Raw genomic sequence first — 18,668 nt, 5'->3', positions numbered from 1 at the left:
GTGGTGCGATCTCGGCTCACCACATGCTCCACTTCCCAGGCTCATGCCATTCTCCTGCCTCAGCCTCCCGAGTAGCTGGGATTCCAGGCACCTGTCACCACGGCCATTAACTTTGTATTTTATGAGACAGGATTCACCGTTAGCCAGGATGGTCTCCATCTGACCTGTGTGAAGTCCACCACCTCGGCCTCCCAAAGTGCTTTCTGGGATTACAGGCGTGAGCCACCGTGCCCAGCCCATTTTAAGTTTTCTAATAATGATTTTCCTTTTGCCGAAAATGGCAAGTGGGTTTTAGATTAAGTCACTCCTTTTACTAGGCACAGTAGTAGACCTTGAGTTAGGGCTATGGTGGTATCATTTAATAGGAACATTTAACTTCACTAGGTCAATGATAGGAGACCAGCCCGGCCAACATGGTGAGAGCCTCATCCACCAAGATACAAAAAGTGGCGGGTGTTTTAATGCTTGCACTCTCAGCCATTCAGGAGGCTGAGGCGGGAAAATTGCTTGAACCCGGGAGACAGAGGTTGCAGTGAGCCGAGACTGAACCACTGTACTTCAGCCTGGGTGACAGTGAGACTCCGTCTCAAAAAAAAAAAAAGAAAAGAAAAAAGTCCCATGTACCCATCACCCTCTGAAGTAGGTCTGCTGTGTCTGATCTTGTTCATTTTGCTCATTTCTACCCCACCCACTTACCTCTACCTGACTGGATTGTTTAAGAGATGGGATCTTGCTGTGTTTCCCAGGCTGGAGCACCGTGGCTGTTCACAGATGTGATCATTTTGCATGACAGCCCCAAATTCCTGGGCTCAGGTGACCTTCAGCCTCCCAAACAGTTGGGACTACAGATGTGAGCCACCATACCGGCTCCTATTGGATCATTTTGAAGCAGGTTACAGATGCTGTAACTGTAACACAGACATCATAGGTACAGGCATTTCAATGCATCTTCCCCAGTGGCTCATAGATCATGCAGATAGAAAATCGGTCAGGAGGGCCGGGCCCCGTGGCTCACGCCTGTAATCCCAGCACTTTGGGAGGCTGAGGTGGGCGGATCACGAGGTCAGGAGTTTGAAACCATCCTGGCCAACATGGTGAAACCCTGTCTCTACCAAAAATACAAAATCAGCTGGGCGTGGTGGCGCAGGTCTGTAATCCCAGCTACTCGGGAGGCTGAGGCTGGAGAATCGCTTGAACCTGGGAGGTGGAGGTTGCATTTAGCCAACATTGCACCATTGCACTCCAGCCTGGGCAACAAGAGTGAAACTCCGTCTCAAAAAACAAAAAAAGAAAGTTGGTCAGGATGCCTGGCAGGGTAGCTCAGTCTTATAATCCCAGCATTTTGGGAGGCTAAGTTGGGAGGATCAGTTGAGCCCAGGAATTTGAGACCAGCATGGGCAACATGGAGAAACCCCGTCTGTACAAGAAATACAAAAAGCTTTCTGGACGTGATGGCCCATGCCTGTAGTCCCAGTTACTCGGAGGGGCTGAGGCAGGAGGATCGCTTGAAGCCCAGGAGGTCGAGGTTGCAGTGAGCCATGGTCACACCACTGCACTCCAGCCTGGGCAACAGGGAGGGAGACCCTGTTTTAAGAAGAAAAAGAAAATTGATAAAGATATAGATGATTTGAACAAAACGAGTAACAGGGTTACCGTAATGACATGGATGGAATCTGAACCCAGCAAGAAAGAAAACACATTCTTCCCAGGCCACAAGGAGTGCTTAGGGAAACTGACCACATACAAGGCAAGTCTTAAAAACTTGATTTTTATTTGTATTTGTATTTATTTGTTTATTTATGAGACTGAGTATGATGCTGCAATTTTGGCTCACTGCCTGTGGGTTCAAGTGAATCTTCTGCCTTAGTCTCATGAGTAGCTGGGATTACGGGCGTGCGCCACCACATCCGACTAATTTTTTTTTTTTTTTGAGACAAAGTCTCGCTCTTTCGCCCAGGCTGGAGTGCAGTGGCCGGATCCCAGCTCACTGCAAGCTCCGCCTCCCGGGTTCACGCCATTCTCCTGCCTGAGCCTCCCGAGTAGCTGGGACTACAAGCGCCCGCCACCTCGCCCGGCTAGTTTTTTGTATTTTTTAGTAGAGACGGGGTTTCACCGTGTTAGCCAGGATTGTCTCGATGATCTCCTGACCTCGTGATCCACCCGTCTCGGCCTCCCAAAGTGCTGGGATTACAGGCTCGAGCCACTGCGCCTGGCCTAATTTTTGTATTTTTAGTAGAGATGGAGTATCACCATGTTGGCCAGGCTATTCTTGAACTCCTGATCTCAAGTGATCTGCCTGCCTCGGCCTCCCAAAGTGCTGGGATTACAGGCGTGAGCCACCAGACCCAGCCTTTTGTTTTTCATGTATTTATTTATTTATTTATTTTTGAGATGGAGTCTTGCTCTGTTGCCCAGGCTGGAGTGCAGTGGCGTGATCTCAGCTCATTGCAAACTATGCCTCTTGGGTTCAAGCAATTCTCATGCCGCAGCTTCCCGAGTAGCTGGTACTACAGGCGCCTGTAACCACGCCCAGCTAATTTTTTGTGTTTCTAGTAGAGACGGGGTTTTGCCATGTTGGCCAGGCTGGTCTCGAACTCCTGACCTTAGGTAATCCACCCGCCCTCGGCCTCCGTAAGTGCTGGGATTACAGGCGTGAGCCACCGTGCCTGACTCTTTATAACTTTAGAACAATGACTGCCTTACTGACCGTGTTTTCTCTCACCTGTGGAGTCAGAACTTAACCATAACCAAGCTTCCCCCTGCCTGCTACGGGTCCCTTCTGGAATGTTCTAGAGGTGGCATCAGGAGGCTGCCAGGCCAGCTCGTGAGTCGTATTCTGCAGTCAGAGTTTGGTGCCAGCCTGGGCCAGGCCCCATCCCCACTTCCCTGCCTGATTTGCCCCTGTCTACACCATTGTACTGGGAGACACTTCCTGTCCCTCCTATGTAGCCCATGCTAAGCAAGGTGCTTCTGTGCACCTCACCTTTCTGATGCAGGAAGGGCTGAAGTCATGGAAGGGCAGCCGGTCAGGCCCAGTGAGGGTGGCATGGATGCTGTCCTTAGTGACAGATGAGAGGGGATGGGCTGGGACTGCAGGCCTGGCTCCCCTAGCTGCTCCTGCGTGTCAGGGGCTGCCCATTAGCCTGGCCAGGGCCCCTCATTGGATCCCTCCTGTCTGCCCAGTCCATAGCCCTCGTCCCCCTGCCCACCCGCTGCCAGTTCTCATCGGCCCTGCTTCCCTACTTGACTCTGCCTCCCTGGCCTCCCCTCCTCGGTCTTGCTCCTCCCCGACTTGTCCTCTGTCTGAGTCCGGCAGGACAGAGTCCGACCGTCTGACCCCCTCCTGGCTCCGTCCGCTCCTCCTGCCGCCTTCTGCTGTCCAGGTCACTTGGTTTTTGGCCTGCTGGCCCCCAGCCACTGTGCTGGCTGCCTGCTCTCCAGGCTGCCCCTTGCCCAGGGCTGCACCCCCGACCGGTCCTCCGTCTTGGTGGTGCTGGGACTGTGTTTTCCGTCGTCTGCAGTGGGCTGGTTTCCCTCGTGTGCCGAGGCCCCTCTGCCTGGCTGTCCCTGGCTGCCCCACGCAGCTGAGCTGTGCTCCCGCTGGCTGGAGCTCAGGATGCCCACGCTGTTCTGGCAAATAATGCTGCTGGAAACACAGGACGAGCAGCTGCCCCTCTGTGCACGTGGTCTTCGGACACACGTGAGGGCTGCTCTAGCTTGGGTGCTCACTGCGGGCGATTCTCCCCTCCAGGGGACACTGGGGGATGTCTGGGGACATGCATGACTCAGGGGCGCTCCTGGCGTGGAGTGGGTGGAGGCCCGGAGTGCTGATCCACACCCTGCAGGGCCCAGGATGGCCCCACTCCAGAGAGCGACCCCACCCCAAATGTCAACTTTGGCAAGGGGGTTGTGCCTGGCCACAGAGGTGCTGGCCCGGATGCAGATGAGTGCCGTGTCCATCCCTCTGAGCTCCGTGTGGCTTGCCCTGTGCTGCTTTCCCTGCCCCAGTGATACTGGGGGCCCTTGATTTCTCTCTCTCTTATTTATTTATTTATTTTTAAGACGGAGACTTGTTCTGTCGCCTGGGGTGGAGTGCAGTGGCGAGATCCCGGCTCACTGCAACCTCCGCCTCCTGGGTTCAGGTGATTCTCTTGCCTCAGCCTCTCGAATAATTGGGATTACATGCACCCACCACCATGCCTGGCTAATTTTTGTATTTTTAGTAGAGACGGGGTTTGGCGATGTTGCCCAGGCTGCTCTCGAACTCCTGGCCTCAAGTGATCTGCCCACCTTGGCCTCCCAAAATGCTGGGATTACAGTAAGCCACTGTGCCCAGCCCCTTTTAAAAAAAAAAATTAATAAACTTTATTTTCTAGAGCAGTTCTAGGTTCACAGCAAAATTGAGCAGAAGGCACAGAGAGTTCCCATAGACCCCCTGCCCCGACAGGCACAGCCGCCTGCACCGTCAGCTTCCCCCACAGAACGGTGCATTGGTCACAATCGATGGCCCTCTGTGGCGTCATCTTCATCTCCCAGAGTCCAGTCTACACCAGGGTTTGCCCTTGGTGTTATGTCTTTTTTTCTTTTTTTTTTTTGAGACAGTGTCTCACTCTGTCACCCAGGCGGGAGTGTAGTGGCGTGATCTCAGCTTACTGCAACCTCTGCCTCCCGGCTTCAAGTGATTCTCCTGCCTCAGCCTCCTGAGTAGCTGGGAATACGGGCGAGCGCCACCACGCCTGGATAATTTTTTAATTTTTAGTACAGATGGGGTTTCACCGTATTGGCCAGGCTGGTCTCAAACTCCTGACCTTGTGATCTGCCCGCCTCGGCCTCCCAGAGTGCTGGGATTACAGGCGTGAGCCACCGTGCCTAGCCGGTGTTACATGTTCTATGGTTTAGACAGACGTGTGATGACATATATTCACGTTACAGTGTCACACGAAGTCATTTCACAGCCCTAAAAATCCCCTGTGCTCCATGGCGTTAGCCTTCCTGACCCCAGCCTGGGGCAGCCGCTGATCATCTTACGGTTGCCATGGTTTTGCCTCGTCCAGAATGTCATCCGGCCAGAGTCGTACAGTAGTACATATAACAGGCAGGCGTTTCAGATGGGTTTCTTTCCTTTTTTTTCTTTTTTTCTAGATAGGATCTTACTCTGTCACTCAGGCTAGAGTGCAGTGGCATGATCATAGCTTGCTGCGGCCTCCACCTCCTGGATCCAAGTGATCCTCCCGCCTCAGCCTCCGAGTAGCTGGGATTACAGGTGTGCATCACCGCACCAGGCTAGTTTTTTTTTATTTTTAGTAGAGACAGAGTCTCAGTTTGTTGCCCAGGCTGGTCTTCAGCTCTTGAGCTCAGGCGATCCTCCCACCTCTGCCCTTGGCTTCCTAAAGTGCTAGGATTACAGGCTTGAGCCACAGTGCCCTCTTTTTTTTTTTTTTTAAAAGCCAGCTTCATGGTGGTTTTTTTTTTTTTTTTTTTGTTTTGTTTTGTTTTGCTTTTCTATGAAGTCTTGCTCTGTTACCTAGGTTGGAGTGCAGTGGCGCGATCTCTGCTTACTGCAAGCTCCACCTCCCAGCTTCAAGCAATTCTCCTGCCTCAGCCTCTGGAGTAGCTGGGATTACAAGCGCCTGCTACCACGCCCGGTTAATTTTTGTATTTTTAGTAGAGACAGGGTTTCACCATGTTGGCCAGGGTGGTCTCGAACTCCTGACGTCAGGTGATCTGCATTCCTTGGCCTCCCAAAGTGCTGGGATGACAGACGTGAGCCCCCGCGCCTGGACTGAGTTATATTTTAACGCATGGATGGCCACGTTGTGTTGATCCCCCTCAGCTGTTTTTTTTTTTTTTTTTTTTTTGAGACAGAGTTTTGCTCTTTTTCTCCAGGCTGGAGTGAGTGCAATGGCATGATCTCGGCTCACTGCAACCTTTGCCTCCCGGGTTCAAGCAAGTGATTCTCCCTCCTCAACCTCCCGAGTAGCTGGGATTACAGGCACCCGCCACCATGCCCAGCTAATTTTTGTATTTTTAGTAGAGACAGGGTTTCACCATGTTGGCCAGACTGGTCCCGAACTCCTGACCTCATGATCTGCCCCCCCCCCCCCCCGGCCTCCCAAAGTGTTGGGGATTACAGGCGTGAACCATCGTGCCCAGCCTCAGTCCCCTCACCTGTTGATGGACACCTGGGTTGCTGTCACCCTCTGGCTGTTGTGATGCTGTGTGAACCTGCGTATACAGGTTGACATGCCTCTTTCTCTCATCCGTGTTACCCCTCCCCGAAGCCAGCTGCTCTGTGCTAGAGAGCCGGCCCTGGCACCCGGGCAGCGCCCAGCATGTTGGAGGCATTCACTGCTTACTGGGAGAACAGAAGGGCTGAAGCAGGTATTGGTGGGCCCTCGATGTCCATGGTGGGTTTTGGAGCAGCCCTTGAAACCTTTGTAGCTGTGGGTGGGTGTGTACATGTTCAAACGGGTTTTTCCGATCCTGGAGGATCACTTGCTTGAGCACAGGAGTTCAAAGCCAGCCTGGGCAACACAGCAAGACCCCATCTCTAAAAAAATTAGCTGGGCATGGGTGATGTTTGCCTGTGGTCCCAGCTACTCAGCAGTCTGAGGCAGGAGGATCGCTTGAGCCCAGGGTTCGAGGCTGCAGTGAGCTACGATTGCACCACTGTACTCCATCCTGGGCAACAGAGCGAGCTCCTTTCTAAAGAAAAAAAAAAAAATCAGACCAGGTACCATGGCTCATGCTGTAATCCCAGCTCTTTGGGAGGCTGAGTTGGGTGGACCCGTTCCCTGTTCAGCTCAGGAGTTCGAGACCAGCCTGGCAAATGTGGCGAAACCCTGTCTCTACTAAAAATACAAAAATTAGCCAGGTGTGATGGCTCATGCCTATAGTCCCAGCTACTCAGGAGGCTGAGGCACAAGAATCACTTGAACCTGGGAGGTGGAGATTGCAGTGAGCTGAGATAGCACCACTACACTCCACCCTGGGCGACAGTGGGACTCTATCTCAAAAAAAAAAAAAAAAAAAAAAAATTTTTTTTTTCTGGAAAAGATGAGTCAGCCTTTATCCGGTTCTTAGGTTGATGGTGAACAAAGAAAGAAAGCCTGCAGAGAAGGGCTTTGGCCTTCACTGTGACCCCCATGCTGTTTGTATTTGAACAGCCGTCAGGCCTTGGAACTCCAAGGGACGGAAGGAGGAAGAGCTGACATTCCATGTATGTTTCTCTCCTCTCTTTTCCTAAGAATGCTCCTGAACCAGGACATTTCCGCCTCTAGGGGACACAGGATGATGTCTGGGGGGCATCGGTGGTTGTCATGACTGGTGGAGACCAGGGACGCTCTAGTGCCTCTGCAGCGCCCAGGACGGCCCCACTGTCTAGTGCCCAGAGCGGGAGACCCATCCTGCCCAAGTGGTCAGCTCTAATGTCAGCCATGCTGAGGTTGAGAAACCTGTGTTAATTACACAGAAACCAACCGAGTCCGATCCTGCTTGCACCAGGCACAGGATCAACTCCCGACAGGGCAGACGATGGAAACCAGGGGGACCCCAGCTCCCAGGATTCACTTCCTCTCTCCCTTCCCAGTCAGTGTGTGGATTTTAATGTGTGCAGCCTCCTGGGACCTCAGTAGGGCAGAGCATCATGGGATAAGGAGTCTCTTGGGGGCCTGTGGAATCCCTAACCAAGGGGTCTCACCCGGGGTGATGTCATACCCCCCCCACCCTGTACTGGATGATGTCTGGGGACATTTGTGCTTGTCACAACTATGGGGTGTTCCTGGCATGGCAGTGTCAGGGGAGAGGAACTTGTTGCCTTGGGGGCATCTAGATGGCAGACCACCGGGAGGGGGGTCCTAGGTGGTAGACCACCGGGAGGGGGGGCCTAGGTGGCAGACCACTGGGAGGGGGGTCCTAGATGGGAAACCACTGGGAGGGGGTCCTAGATGGCAAGCCACTGGGAGGGGGTCCTAGATGGCAAGCCACTGGGAGGGGGTCCTAGATGGGAAACCACCGGGAGAGGGGTCCTTGTTGGGGGTTGGTGGAGTGTGGATGGGCGGCTTCTGACAAAATGCCTTGGCTTCTCCAGCCGCCAGATACAGCTCAGGTGATGAGCTCCTCTTTGCACACCTGCTGAGTCAGGTGACCTGGGGGGCAGGCTGTGGAGCCAGGCTGGGGACGGGCCCCAGGGGATGAGGGCATCAGGATAAAGGTGCACAAAGGGGTGGAGCTGAGGCTTGGAGGAGGTGCCCTGGCGGGCGAGATTGGCGCTGGAGCCTTACCCAGGAAGCTCATGGATGCTGGCATGTGCCTCTTGCCGTTCAGGTGGGACAGGGTCTCTCCGTCTCGGCACTGGACAGTGGGGCTGTCCTGGGCACTGCAGGGTGCCAAGCAGGGTTCCTGACCTCCACCCACTCCATGCCAGGAGCTTCTCCCAGTGGCGACAATCACAAATGTCCCAGACATGGCCCAGCATCCCCTGGCGTCTGAGTCATGTTTGGTTGAGAACCAGTGACAGAGGTGACACACATTCACTGTCATAAAAGCTGCCGTAAACGCGAAGTATCAGGAAAAACTCCTGAGACCCCCATGTATGCTATGCATGGTGCCCTGCGATGATGCTTTGTGCTCCTGGGTGTGTCCTGCATGCGGTGCCAGAAGCCCTCGCTAGAGGGGCCTGAGACTCTGAGGGAAGGGACTGGGGTGCCACCTGTGAGCGGGACAGCCCCCTGGCATGGTCCAGGTATCATGGCCCTTTACTCTGATGCAGATTGCTCCCCCGACGAGGGCTGGGACATAGTGCTTGCTTCACGACTGGTGCCCACAGATGCCCACTTGGCATTTGGTGACTGAACAGCATCTGCCTCTGGTGTCCCTGCAGATGGAGGACGGTCATACCCTCTTCGACTATGAGGTCCGCCTGAATGACACCATCCAGCTCCTGGTCCGCCAGAGCCTCGTGCTCCCCCACAGCGCCAAGGAGCGGGACTCCGAGCTCTCCGACACCGACTCGGGCTGCTGCCTGGGCCAGAGTGAGTCGGACAAGTCCTCCACCCACGGCGAGGCAGCCGCCGAGACTGACAGCAGGCCAGCCGACGAGGACATGTGGGATGAGACGGAGTTGGGGCTGTACAAGGTGCGCCTCCCCTCTGCAGCTGCTCTGGGGTTGGACATTCTCCCTGCCATTCTGATCTTTGCATACCCAGGGCCCACGGGAGGGGCTTCCCACGCCCCTCTCCAGCTCCAGCTGGGGAGAAATGGCCAAGGGGTGGTTTCCTGCACATTCCCTGAGGGGAACACAGTGCCCTGGGCTTCCTTTGTGGACCTCTAGAGCAGAGTCCTGTGTGGGGGCTTGCACGTGTTTTCTCTGTGAAGCTTGCAGTGGCTGTGATGTTTCTGAACTTGCTGCCACCATGTAAGATCAGGAATTGTCACAGAAAGATCTGGGTTTCCAGCTCTTTTCTTTTTTTCTTTTTTTTGGCAGGGTCTCACTTTGTTGCCCAGCCTGGGGTGCAGTGGTGTGATCACAGCTCACTGCAGCCTCGAACTTGTGGGCTCAAGTGATCCTCCCACCTCAGCCTCCTGAGTAGCCGATGTTATAGGTGTGTGCCGCCACACCCAGCTAATTTTATTTTATTTTTTTGTAATACATGATCTCATTCTGTTGCCCAGGCTGGACTGCAGTAGTGCCATCTCAGCTCACTGCAACCTCTGCCTCCTGGGTTCAAGGAATTCTCGTGCTTCAGTCTCCTGAGTAGCTGGGATTGCAGGCATGTGCCACCACACCTGGCTAATTTTTGTATTTTTTATAGAGACAGGGTTTTGCCATGTTGGCCAGGCTAGTCTCGAACTCCTGGCCTCAAGTGATCCTCCTGCCTCAGCCTCCCAAAGTGCTGGAATTATAGGTGTGAGCCACCGCACCCAATCTGTTTTATTTTTTAGTAGACACAGGATCTTACTATGTTGCCCAGGCTAGTCTTGAGTTCCGGGGCTCAAGCATCCACCTGCCTTGGCCTCCCAAAGTGTCGGGATTCCAAGCGTGAGCCATGACGCCCTGCCTGGATTTCCAGCTTCTCTTGACAAATGGGCAGCTCTGGTCTCTCAGAGCCTTCTAACAGCTGTGGCTGAAGCAGAACTGCAGGGGCCTTTGTGAAGACAGTCCATGGCCCCAGTCCCCGCATCCCCATCACCCCTGCTGGGGCTGGTTTCTCACGGGCCTGGGTTCCCAGCCGGGGAGGAGAAACCTCGCTGTGGGCATTTGAGTTTGTGCCCTGGTTCCAGAGCATCCCAGCGTCAGAGAACCAAGGTGGTCTCCCGTCAGTTTTCCTTACCCCGTTGGGATACCAGAGTTCCCTCATTCCTCACAGGTCAACGAGTACGTCGATGCCCGGGACACGAACATGGGAGCGTGGTTTGAGGCGCAGGTGGTCAGGGTGACGCGGAAGGCCCCCTCCCGGGACGAACCCTGCAGCTCCACGTCCAGCCCCGCACTGGAGGAGGACGCAGACGTCATTTACCACGTGAAATACGACGAGTGAGTCATGGCAGGTGGGCGGGCCTGGGTACTCAGGGTCTGAGACGTGCGTCCTTGGCTGCGGGTGTTCAGGCCAGAGCTTGGCACTGTCTCGAGATGGTAATCAGGACCTGGGTCCCCACCCTTGAGTTCCTAACAGCATACAAAGCTCACTGCACCCTCTACCTCCCGGTTTCATACGATTCTGCTGCCTCAGCCTCCCAATTAGCTGGGACTACAGGCGTGCACCACCAAGCCTGGCTAATTTTTGTTTTTGTTTATGTTTTGCTTTTTTTTTTTGAGACATAGTTTTACTCTTGTTGCCCAGGCTGGAGTCAATGGCACGATCTTGACTCGCTGCAACCTCCGACTCCCGGGTTCAAGCGATTCTCCTGCCTCAGCCTCCCGAGTAGCTGGGATTACAGGCGCACGGCACCACGCCTGGCTAATTTTGTATTTTTAGTAGAGATGGGGTTTCTCCATGTTGGCTGGTCTCGAACTCCCGACCTCAGTTGATCTGCCCGCCTTAGCCTCCCAAAGTGCTGGGATTACAGGCGTGAGCCACTGCGCCCGGCCACGCCCGGCTAATTTTTGTATTTTTAGTAGAGACAGGGTTTCACCGTGTTGGTCAAGCTGGTCTTGAACTCCTGACCTCGGGTGATCCGCCCGCCTTGGCCTCCCAAAGTGCTGGGATTACAGGCTTGAGCCACCGCGCCCGGCCTCTCCTCTTGTTCTAAAGACACCAGTCCTGTTGGATTGGGGCCCACCCTACTGCAGTGTGATCTCATCTTAATAAGATTTCATCTGCAAAGGTTCTACCTACAAAGACCCTATTTCCAAAAACAGAACTATTTGTGGGTACTGGGGATCAGCGTTTGAACATCTCTTTTTGCAGGCGACACAGGCAACCCTTAATAATTCTGTACCTGGAATGTACCTTAATATACCTGCGTGTTCTCAACACCAGTAAATAAGCCTGTCGGGAGGGGCTGCTGCACAATGTCGGGTGGGGGGCCTCTGCACACTGTCGGGAGGGGCCGCTGCACACTGTGGCGGGGGGCTGCTGCACAATGTCGGGTGGGGGGGTCTCTGCACACTGTCGGGAGGGGCCGGCCCCACTTCGGCTTGTTTCCCATGGAGGGAACGAGGTTTGGTCTTACCACGGGGTCTAAGGCCGGAGCTTTCCTCCCAGCTACCCGGAGAACGGCGTGGTCCAGATGAACTCCAGGGACGTCCGAGCTCGCGCCCGCACCATCATCAAGTGGCAGGACCTGGAGGTGGGCCAGGTGGTCATGCTCAACTACAACCCCGACAACCCTAAGGAGCGGGGCTTCTGGTACGACGCAGAGATCTCCAGGAAGCGTGAGACCAGGACGGCGCGGGAACTCTACGCCAACGTGGTGCTCGGGTGAGCCTCGCATCCTGGGGCGAGTCCTCCCTCTCTCCTTTCCTCCCTTTCCGGCCACCCAGCCCCTCCCGGGGCCCCCGGACTAGCTCTGCAGCCGTCCAGCCAGGCTGTGTGTGCTCCGGCCTGGCCTTCCTGCTTCCCCTCCGGGGTCTGCTCTTGCTCACTGCTCAGCATCTTTCTAAGACCGACCACCTTGCGCCCCTGAGTGCCTCTGCCCACGGGACCGTCTCTGACCGCCGGGCCCTGACAGGCAGAGTTGTCAAGCTTCCTTTTTCTCGTTTTTTTGGTGGTTGTTGTTGTTGTTTTTTGAGGCAGAGTCTCACTCTCTTGCCCAGGCTGGAGCACAGTGGCACAATCTCAGCTCACTGCAAGCTCCTCCTGCTGGGTTCATGCCATTCTCCTGCCTCAGCCTCCCGAGTAGCTGGGACTACAGGCGCCCGCCACCTCGCCCGGCTCATTTTTTTGTATTTTTAGTAGAGACGGGGTTTCACCGTGTTAACCAGGATGGTCTTGATTTCTTGACTTTGTGATCCCCCCACCTCGTCCTCCCAAAGTGCTGGGATTACAGGCGTGAGCCACTACGCCCGGCCTCAAGCTTTTTCTCTTTTGTTTGTTTCAAATTTGGTGAATAGGTACCATTCACAGGGTCAAAATTCAGAAAGTACCCAAGACCACACATGAAGATTCCCCCTCCTCTGCCTGGTCACCCAGTTCCCCTTTTTGGCGACATCACTGTTACCAACTTTCTGGGGGCATTCTGTTCATAACCATATTTACAAAACCACACTGCTTAGGAGTCAGCAAACTGCAGTCCACAGGCCCGCTGTGGTCCTCTGCCTGCTTTGACAAATAAAATTTTATTGGGACACAGTCACGCCCATTTTTATCTTACTACCTGTGGTTGCTTTTGTGTTATAAGGTCAGAGTTGCATAGTTGCAACAGAGACTATGTGGCCTACAAAGCTGAAAATCCTTCCTGTCTGACCCTTTGCAGAAAAACTTTGCAGAGCCTCTTCTTTCTCCCTTGCTTCTTTATGTGTGTGTGTGTGTGTGTGTGTGTGTGTGTGTGAGATAAAATAGATGTAACAGAAAATTTACCTTTTTTTTTTTTTTTTTTTTGAGACGGAGTCTTGCTCTGTTGCCCAGGCTGAGTGCAGTGACCGGATCTCAGCTCACTGCAAGCTCCGCCTCCCGGGTTTACGCCATTCTCCTGCCTCAGCCTCCTGAGTAGCTGGGACTACAGGCGCCTACCACCTTGCCTGGCTAGTTTTTTGTATTTTTTAGTAGAGACGGGGTTTCACCGTGTTAGCCAGGATGGTCTCGATCTCCTGACCTCGTGATCGGCCTGTCTCGGCCTCTCAAAGTGCTGGAATTACAGGCTTGAGCCACTGCACCCGGCCCTTTTTTTTTTTTTTTAAAGACACAGTCTCCCTCTGTCGCCCAGGCTGGGGTATAGTGGCATGATCTTGGCTCACTGCAGCCTCTGCCTCCCAGATTCAGGTGATTCTCCTGCCTCAGCCTCCCAAGTATGTGGGATTATAGGTGCCTGCTACCACGCCTGGCTAATTTTTATATATATATGTTTTTTAGTAGAGTCTGGGTTTCACCATATTGGCCAGGCTGGTCTTGAACTCCTGACCTCAAGTGATTTGCCCGCCTCTGCCTCCCACAGTGCTGGGATTATAGGCATGAGCCACTGTGCCCGGTCGAAAATTTACCATTTGAACCATGTTTTTTTTCTGGCCTTCTTTTTTTTTTGAGACAGAGTCTCGCTTTGTCGCCCAGGCTGGAGTGCAGTGGCACCATCTCAGCTCACTGCAAGCTCCGCCTCCTGGGTTCGCGCCATTCTCCTGCCTCAGCCTCTGAGCAGCTGGGACTACAGGCGCCCGCCACCACGCCCGGCTAATTTTTTGTATTTTTAGCAGAGACGGGGTTTCACTGTGTTAGCCAGGATGGTCTCGATCTCCTGACCTCGTGATCTGCCCGCCTCGGCCTCCCAAAGTGCTGGGATTACAGGCGTGAGCCACCACGCCCGGCCTGAACCATGTTTAAGTGCACAGTTCAGTGGCATTGAACGCATTTATGTTGTTATTCTGCCGTCTCCACCACTTCGTCCTTTTCCCAAACTGAAACTCTGACCCCATGAAACACTCACTCCCCAGCCCCTGACATCCCTGCATCCTACTTTCCATCTCTGTGAATCTGACGACTCGGGGGACCTCCTAGGAATGGGATCACACAGGATTTGTCCTTTTGCATCTGTTCACTGACGTCACTGAGCATGATGTCCTTGAGGTGCATCAGGCTGTAGCCTGGTTGGAGTTTCCTTCCTTTTTGTGGCCGAGTGATAGCCCATGACATGTTGTCTATAAACACGAGCATCTTGGCAACGGTGTTCCAAGTACGGGTACAGCAAGCGCAGAGGTCCTGGAACATTTATGGTGCATCCGTGGCCCGGCAGGGAGGTCAGTGAGCTGCAGAGGAGGGAAGAGAGTGGCTGGGGCTGTGGGAGCCTTCGGACTGAGTCTGGGCCATCACGGCATTACTCGGGTGTGGTGTGGAATTGGTATTTATTCTCTGCTAGGGGCAATTCTGAGCCTGAGATTTTCTGAGAAACATTATCTGGATTATTATATGGAATCTGATTTTTAAATGCTGGTGACTAACATTTTTTTCTTTTTTTCTTTTTCGAGACGGAGTCTCGTTCTTGTTGCCCAGGCTGGAATGCAGTGGCACGATCTCTGCTCACTGTAACCTCCACCTCCTGGGTTCAAGGGATCCTCAAGGGATCCTGCCTCAGCCTCCCAAGTAGCTGGGATTACTGGTGCCCACCACCATGTGCAGCTAATTGTTGTATTTTTAGTGGAGACAGAGTTTCACCATGTTGGCCAGGCTGGTCTTGAACTCCTGACCTCAGGTGATCCACCCACCTCAGCCCCCAAAAGTGCTGGATTACAGTCGTGAGCCACTGTGCTCAGCCAATCTGGTTTTACAAAGGGCAGTTCCCCTACACGTACTCTCTTGCCTCCTGCCATGTAAGATGTGCCTGTGCTCCTCATTCACCTTCCACCATGATTGTGAGGCCTCCCCAGCTACGTGGAACTGTGAGTCCATTAAACCTTTTTCCTTTCTAGATTACTCAGTCTTTATTATTTAGTATGTCTTTATTAACAACACGAGAACAGACTCATACAACCCCTTCCAAGCTCTCGTGGTGGCTGATATAATCCACGTCTTTGCGGTTGAAGGATGGGGGCTTCATTTATTTTTAACTTGGCTACTGGAGGCCGCCTGCAGTTCCCAGGGCCCGCCTGCAGTTCCCTGCCCCGTGGGCCCCTCTGATGTGGCTACTGACGTCAAGCCAGCAAGGGAGGTCTTCAGCTAGTCGGCTAGTGAGATACACAGCATTGAGCGACAGTCCGTCAGCTCTGCTGTGTTCTTATGGGTTAGGTTTAAGTCACAGTCCTGCCCATACTTTTATGGGGAGAAATGCCCACAAATGCATGGTTACCAGGAGGTGGGGGCGGTGGGGCCACCTTAGGCTCCATCCGCACCAGTTATACACCAGCTGCTGTCCGTTTACCCAGAGACGGATAACCTGCCCGGATAACCTGCACAGCCAGCACCCACGAGCCTTCTCCACTTCAGTCCCTTCCCCAGCAGAAGAAAACTGCTTTTCTGCATACTGACTGTCACGAGGAAGGGGTGTCACCAGGCAGGGAAACGAAGATACCTGGCTGACCACATGTTGGGGCGTTCGGGATTCTTTGATTCATTCACGCTGGTGTCCCGAGCCCTCTGGGGATGCAGGAGGCACAGCGGGAAAGGGAGGGGGTGCTCGGTCCAGGCAGCTCTGGGGCAGACATTGTCCCCTGCCAGCCCCACAGGAGCTTCCAGGGATGCAGTGAGAGGGTCACGCTGAGCCGAGTCGTGCCTCGCAGTGAGTTTGTGATATGTGCCTGTCGTTAGCACCTTCGACTTTCATCAGCTGCTGAGTCAGGCATCATACAAGATGAGACAGAGAAACGCACCTGCAGTCGCTGTCTTAGGAGGCACCCAGCCTGGTGCGGGAGACAGATCTGCAGATGACAGACTAGGGAGATGGGTTCTCTGTGACAACACGTGAGGAACGGCGGCAGAGACGGCTGAGCGGCCTCTGAGATTGGCAGGCTCAGATAGGTGGCTGGGCCCCATCCCGCTCTGGGCAGTGCTAGGAGCTACCAGCTTTTGCCAGGGCTGACTTCTAAATGCAAACCCTCTGCACTGGTGTCTCCGCAGTGTGGGGGTCAATTCAATCATTGTTCATTTTCATTAAATTTTACCTTGCAGTGTAGATTTACAGGCAGTTATAATGTAGAGATGGCTAGGCGCAGTGGCTCACGCCTGTCTTCCCAGCACTTTGGGAGACTGAGGTGGGAGGATCGCTTGAGCCTGGGAGGTCGAGGCTGCAGTGAGCTATGATCACACCCCTGCCCTCCAGCCTGGGCAACAGCAAGAGACTCAGAAAAAAAGAAAAAAAAAAAGCCGCGTATCCTTTATTCAATTTCCCCCAATGGTAACATCTTATATTAATAAACTATACTGTGTTACTGCAACTGGGATATTGACATTGATAGTCAAGAGTGACTTTCCTCCCCATAAAATCCTTCTCATTGCCCCTTTTATAGCCACCTCCCCATCCCCAGCTGGTCCCTGACCCCTGGCAAGCACTAATTTTTTCTTTTTGTTTGAGATGGAGTCTCGCTCTCTTTTGTTCTCTGTTGATACAATTTTGTAATTTCAAGGATTTTACAATTTCAACTTTGTAATAAGGACTCCTGTTACATAAATGGAATCACACAGTATGTAACCTTTTGGGATTGATTCTTTTTTTCCCCACTCTCCATAATTACGGATTAACTAAAGTTATCGCGTATCAGTAGCTCATTCCTTTTCATCCCTGAGTAGTATTCTGTGGTATAGATGGGCCACTGTTTTTTTTTTTTCCAACAACCCATTGGATATCTGAGCTGTTTCCAGGATTTTTTGCGGTTTAAGATTTATTTGTGGCCGGGCGCGGTGGCTCACGCCTGTAATCCCAGCACTTTGGGAGGCCGAGGCGGGCGGATCATGAGGTCAGGAGATCGAGACCGTCCTGGCTAACACGGTGAAACCCCGTCTCTACTAAAAATGCAAAAAATTAGCCGGGCGAGGCGGCGAGCACCTGTAGTCCCAGCTACTCGTGAGGCTGAGGCAGGAGAATGGCGTGAACCCGGGAGGCGGAGCTTGCAGTGAGCCGAGATCGTGCCACTGCACTCCAGCCTGGGCGACAGAGTGAGAATCTGTCTCCCAAAAAAAAAAAAAAAAAAAGATTTGTTTGTTTTTTGAGACAGAGTCTTGCTCTGTTGCCCAGGCTCTGGAGTGCAGTGATGTGATCTCAGCTCACTGCAACCTCCGCCTCCCGGATTCAAACGATTCTCCTGCCTCAGCCTGCGCACGGAGTAGCTGGGATTACAGGTGCGGGCCAGCACACCCAGTTTATTTTTGTAATTTTAGTAGAGGTGGGGTTTCTCCATGTTGGCCAGGCTGATCTCGAACTCCTGACCTCAGATGATCCGCCCGCCTTGGCCTCTCAAAGTTTTAGGATTACAGGCGTCAGCCACTTCTCCCGGCCAGTTTCGGATTTATTTGACTAAGTTAATAAGAAACAGTGGTCTGCAGTTTTCTTGTTTTGCATGGTCTTTGTTGGTTTGGTCAATACCGGCCTTATAACGTGAGCTGGGAAATGTTTACTCCTTTTTCTGTTTTCTGGAAACGATTGTGTAAAATTTACGTTAATTCGCCTTTAAAGGTTTGATAGAATCCTTTAATGAGACCATGGGTTGGGCACAGTGGCCAATGCCTGTAATTCCAGCACTGTGAGAGGCCGAGGTGGGTGGATCACTTGAGGTCAGGAGTTCGAGAACAGCCTGGCCAACATGGTGTGAAACCCCCGTCTCTACTAAAAATACAGACATTATCTGGGCATGGTGGTGTGCACCTGCAGTCCCAGCTACTTGGGAGGCTGAGGCAGGAGAATTGTTTGAACCTGGGAGGTGAAGGTTGCAGTGAGCTATGATCGTGCTATTGCACTCCAGCCCGGATGACAGAGCAAAACTCCGTCTCGGGGGGCGGGTGTGGGGGGGAAGCTTTAATGAGGCCATGGAGATCTGGAGATGTCTTTTGGGGGAACTTTTATGAATTGAATTTCTTCTATGGTTATGTGACTGTCTGGACTATCTGTTTCAGCCTGTTTGAGCTTAAGTACTTTCTGGGTTTTGGGGAATTAGCACATTTCTCTGAGCATAAAGTCATTTGTATTATTTCTTTATTCTCTGATGCCTGAAGGATCTAGTGAGATCCCTGTTTTATTCTTGGTTTTGAGAATTTGTGTTTTCTCTTTATTTTTGTCAGTCTTTGCCAATTTTATTATTTTTTAGGATCTTAGACCTTTCCCTCCCTGCTCATTTATTTGTACAGCAAGAATAAGACGGGTTTGCTTGTTTGTTTTGAGACAAGATCTCATTCTGTGAGGGCAGTGGCGAGATCTCAGCTAACTGCAACTTCTGGCTCCCGGGTTCAAGCGATCCTGATCTCAGGTGATCCACCCGCCTCGGCCTCTCAAAGTGCTGGGCCTATAGGCGTGAGCCACCGCACCTGGCATGAGACAGTTTTGTTTTGGTCAGTTTTTTTTTTTTTTTTTTTTTGAGATGAGGTCTTGCTCTGTTG

The 18,668-nt window shown here is 52.9% G+C and overlaps 1 protein-coding gene across 1 annotated transcript in view; it reads left to right on the top strand.

The window, feature by feature from the left end:
* Nucleotides 1–18,668, top strand: part of UHRF1 (ubiquitin like with PHD and ring finger domains 1) — a 53,993-nt gene that overhangs the window by 9,781 nt on the left and 25,544 nt on the right. The window contains exons 3-5 of the mRNA XM_031659067.1: nucleotides 8,882–9,136; nucleotides 10,368–10,534; nucleotides 11,706–11,921. Of these exons, the coding sequence (XP_031514927.1) occupies nucleotides 8,882–9,136; nucleotides 10,368–10,534; nucleotides 11,706–11,921 (638 nt within the window). The remainder of the gene's footprint in view (nucleotides 1–8,881; nucleotides 9,137–10,367; nucleotides 10,535–11,705; nucleotides 11,922–18,668) is intronic.

Source organism: Papio anubis, chromosome 20, assembly GCF_008728515.1.
Source record: "Papio anubis isolate 15944 chromosome 20, Panubis1.0, whole genome shotgun sequence".
NCBI lineage: Eukaryota > Metazoa > Chordata > Mammalia > Primates > Cercopithecidae > Papio > Papio anubis.
This window is presented reverse-complemented; position numbering and strand designations above follow the sequence as displayed.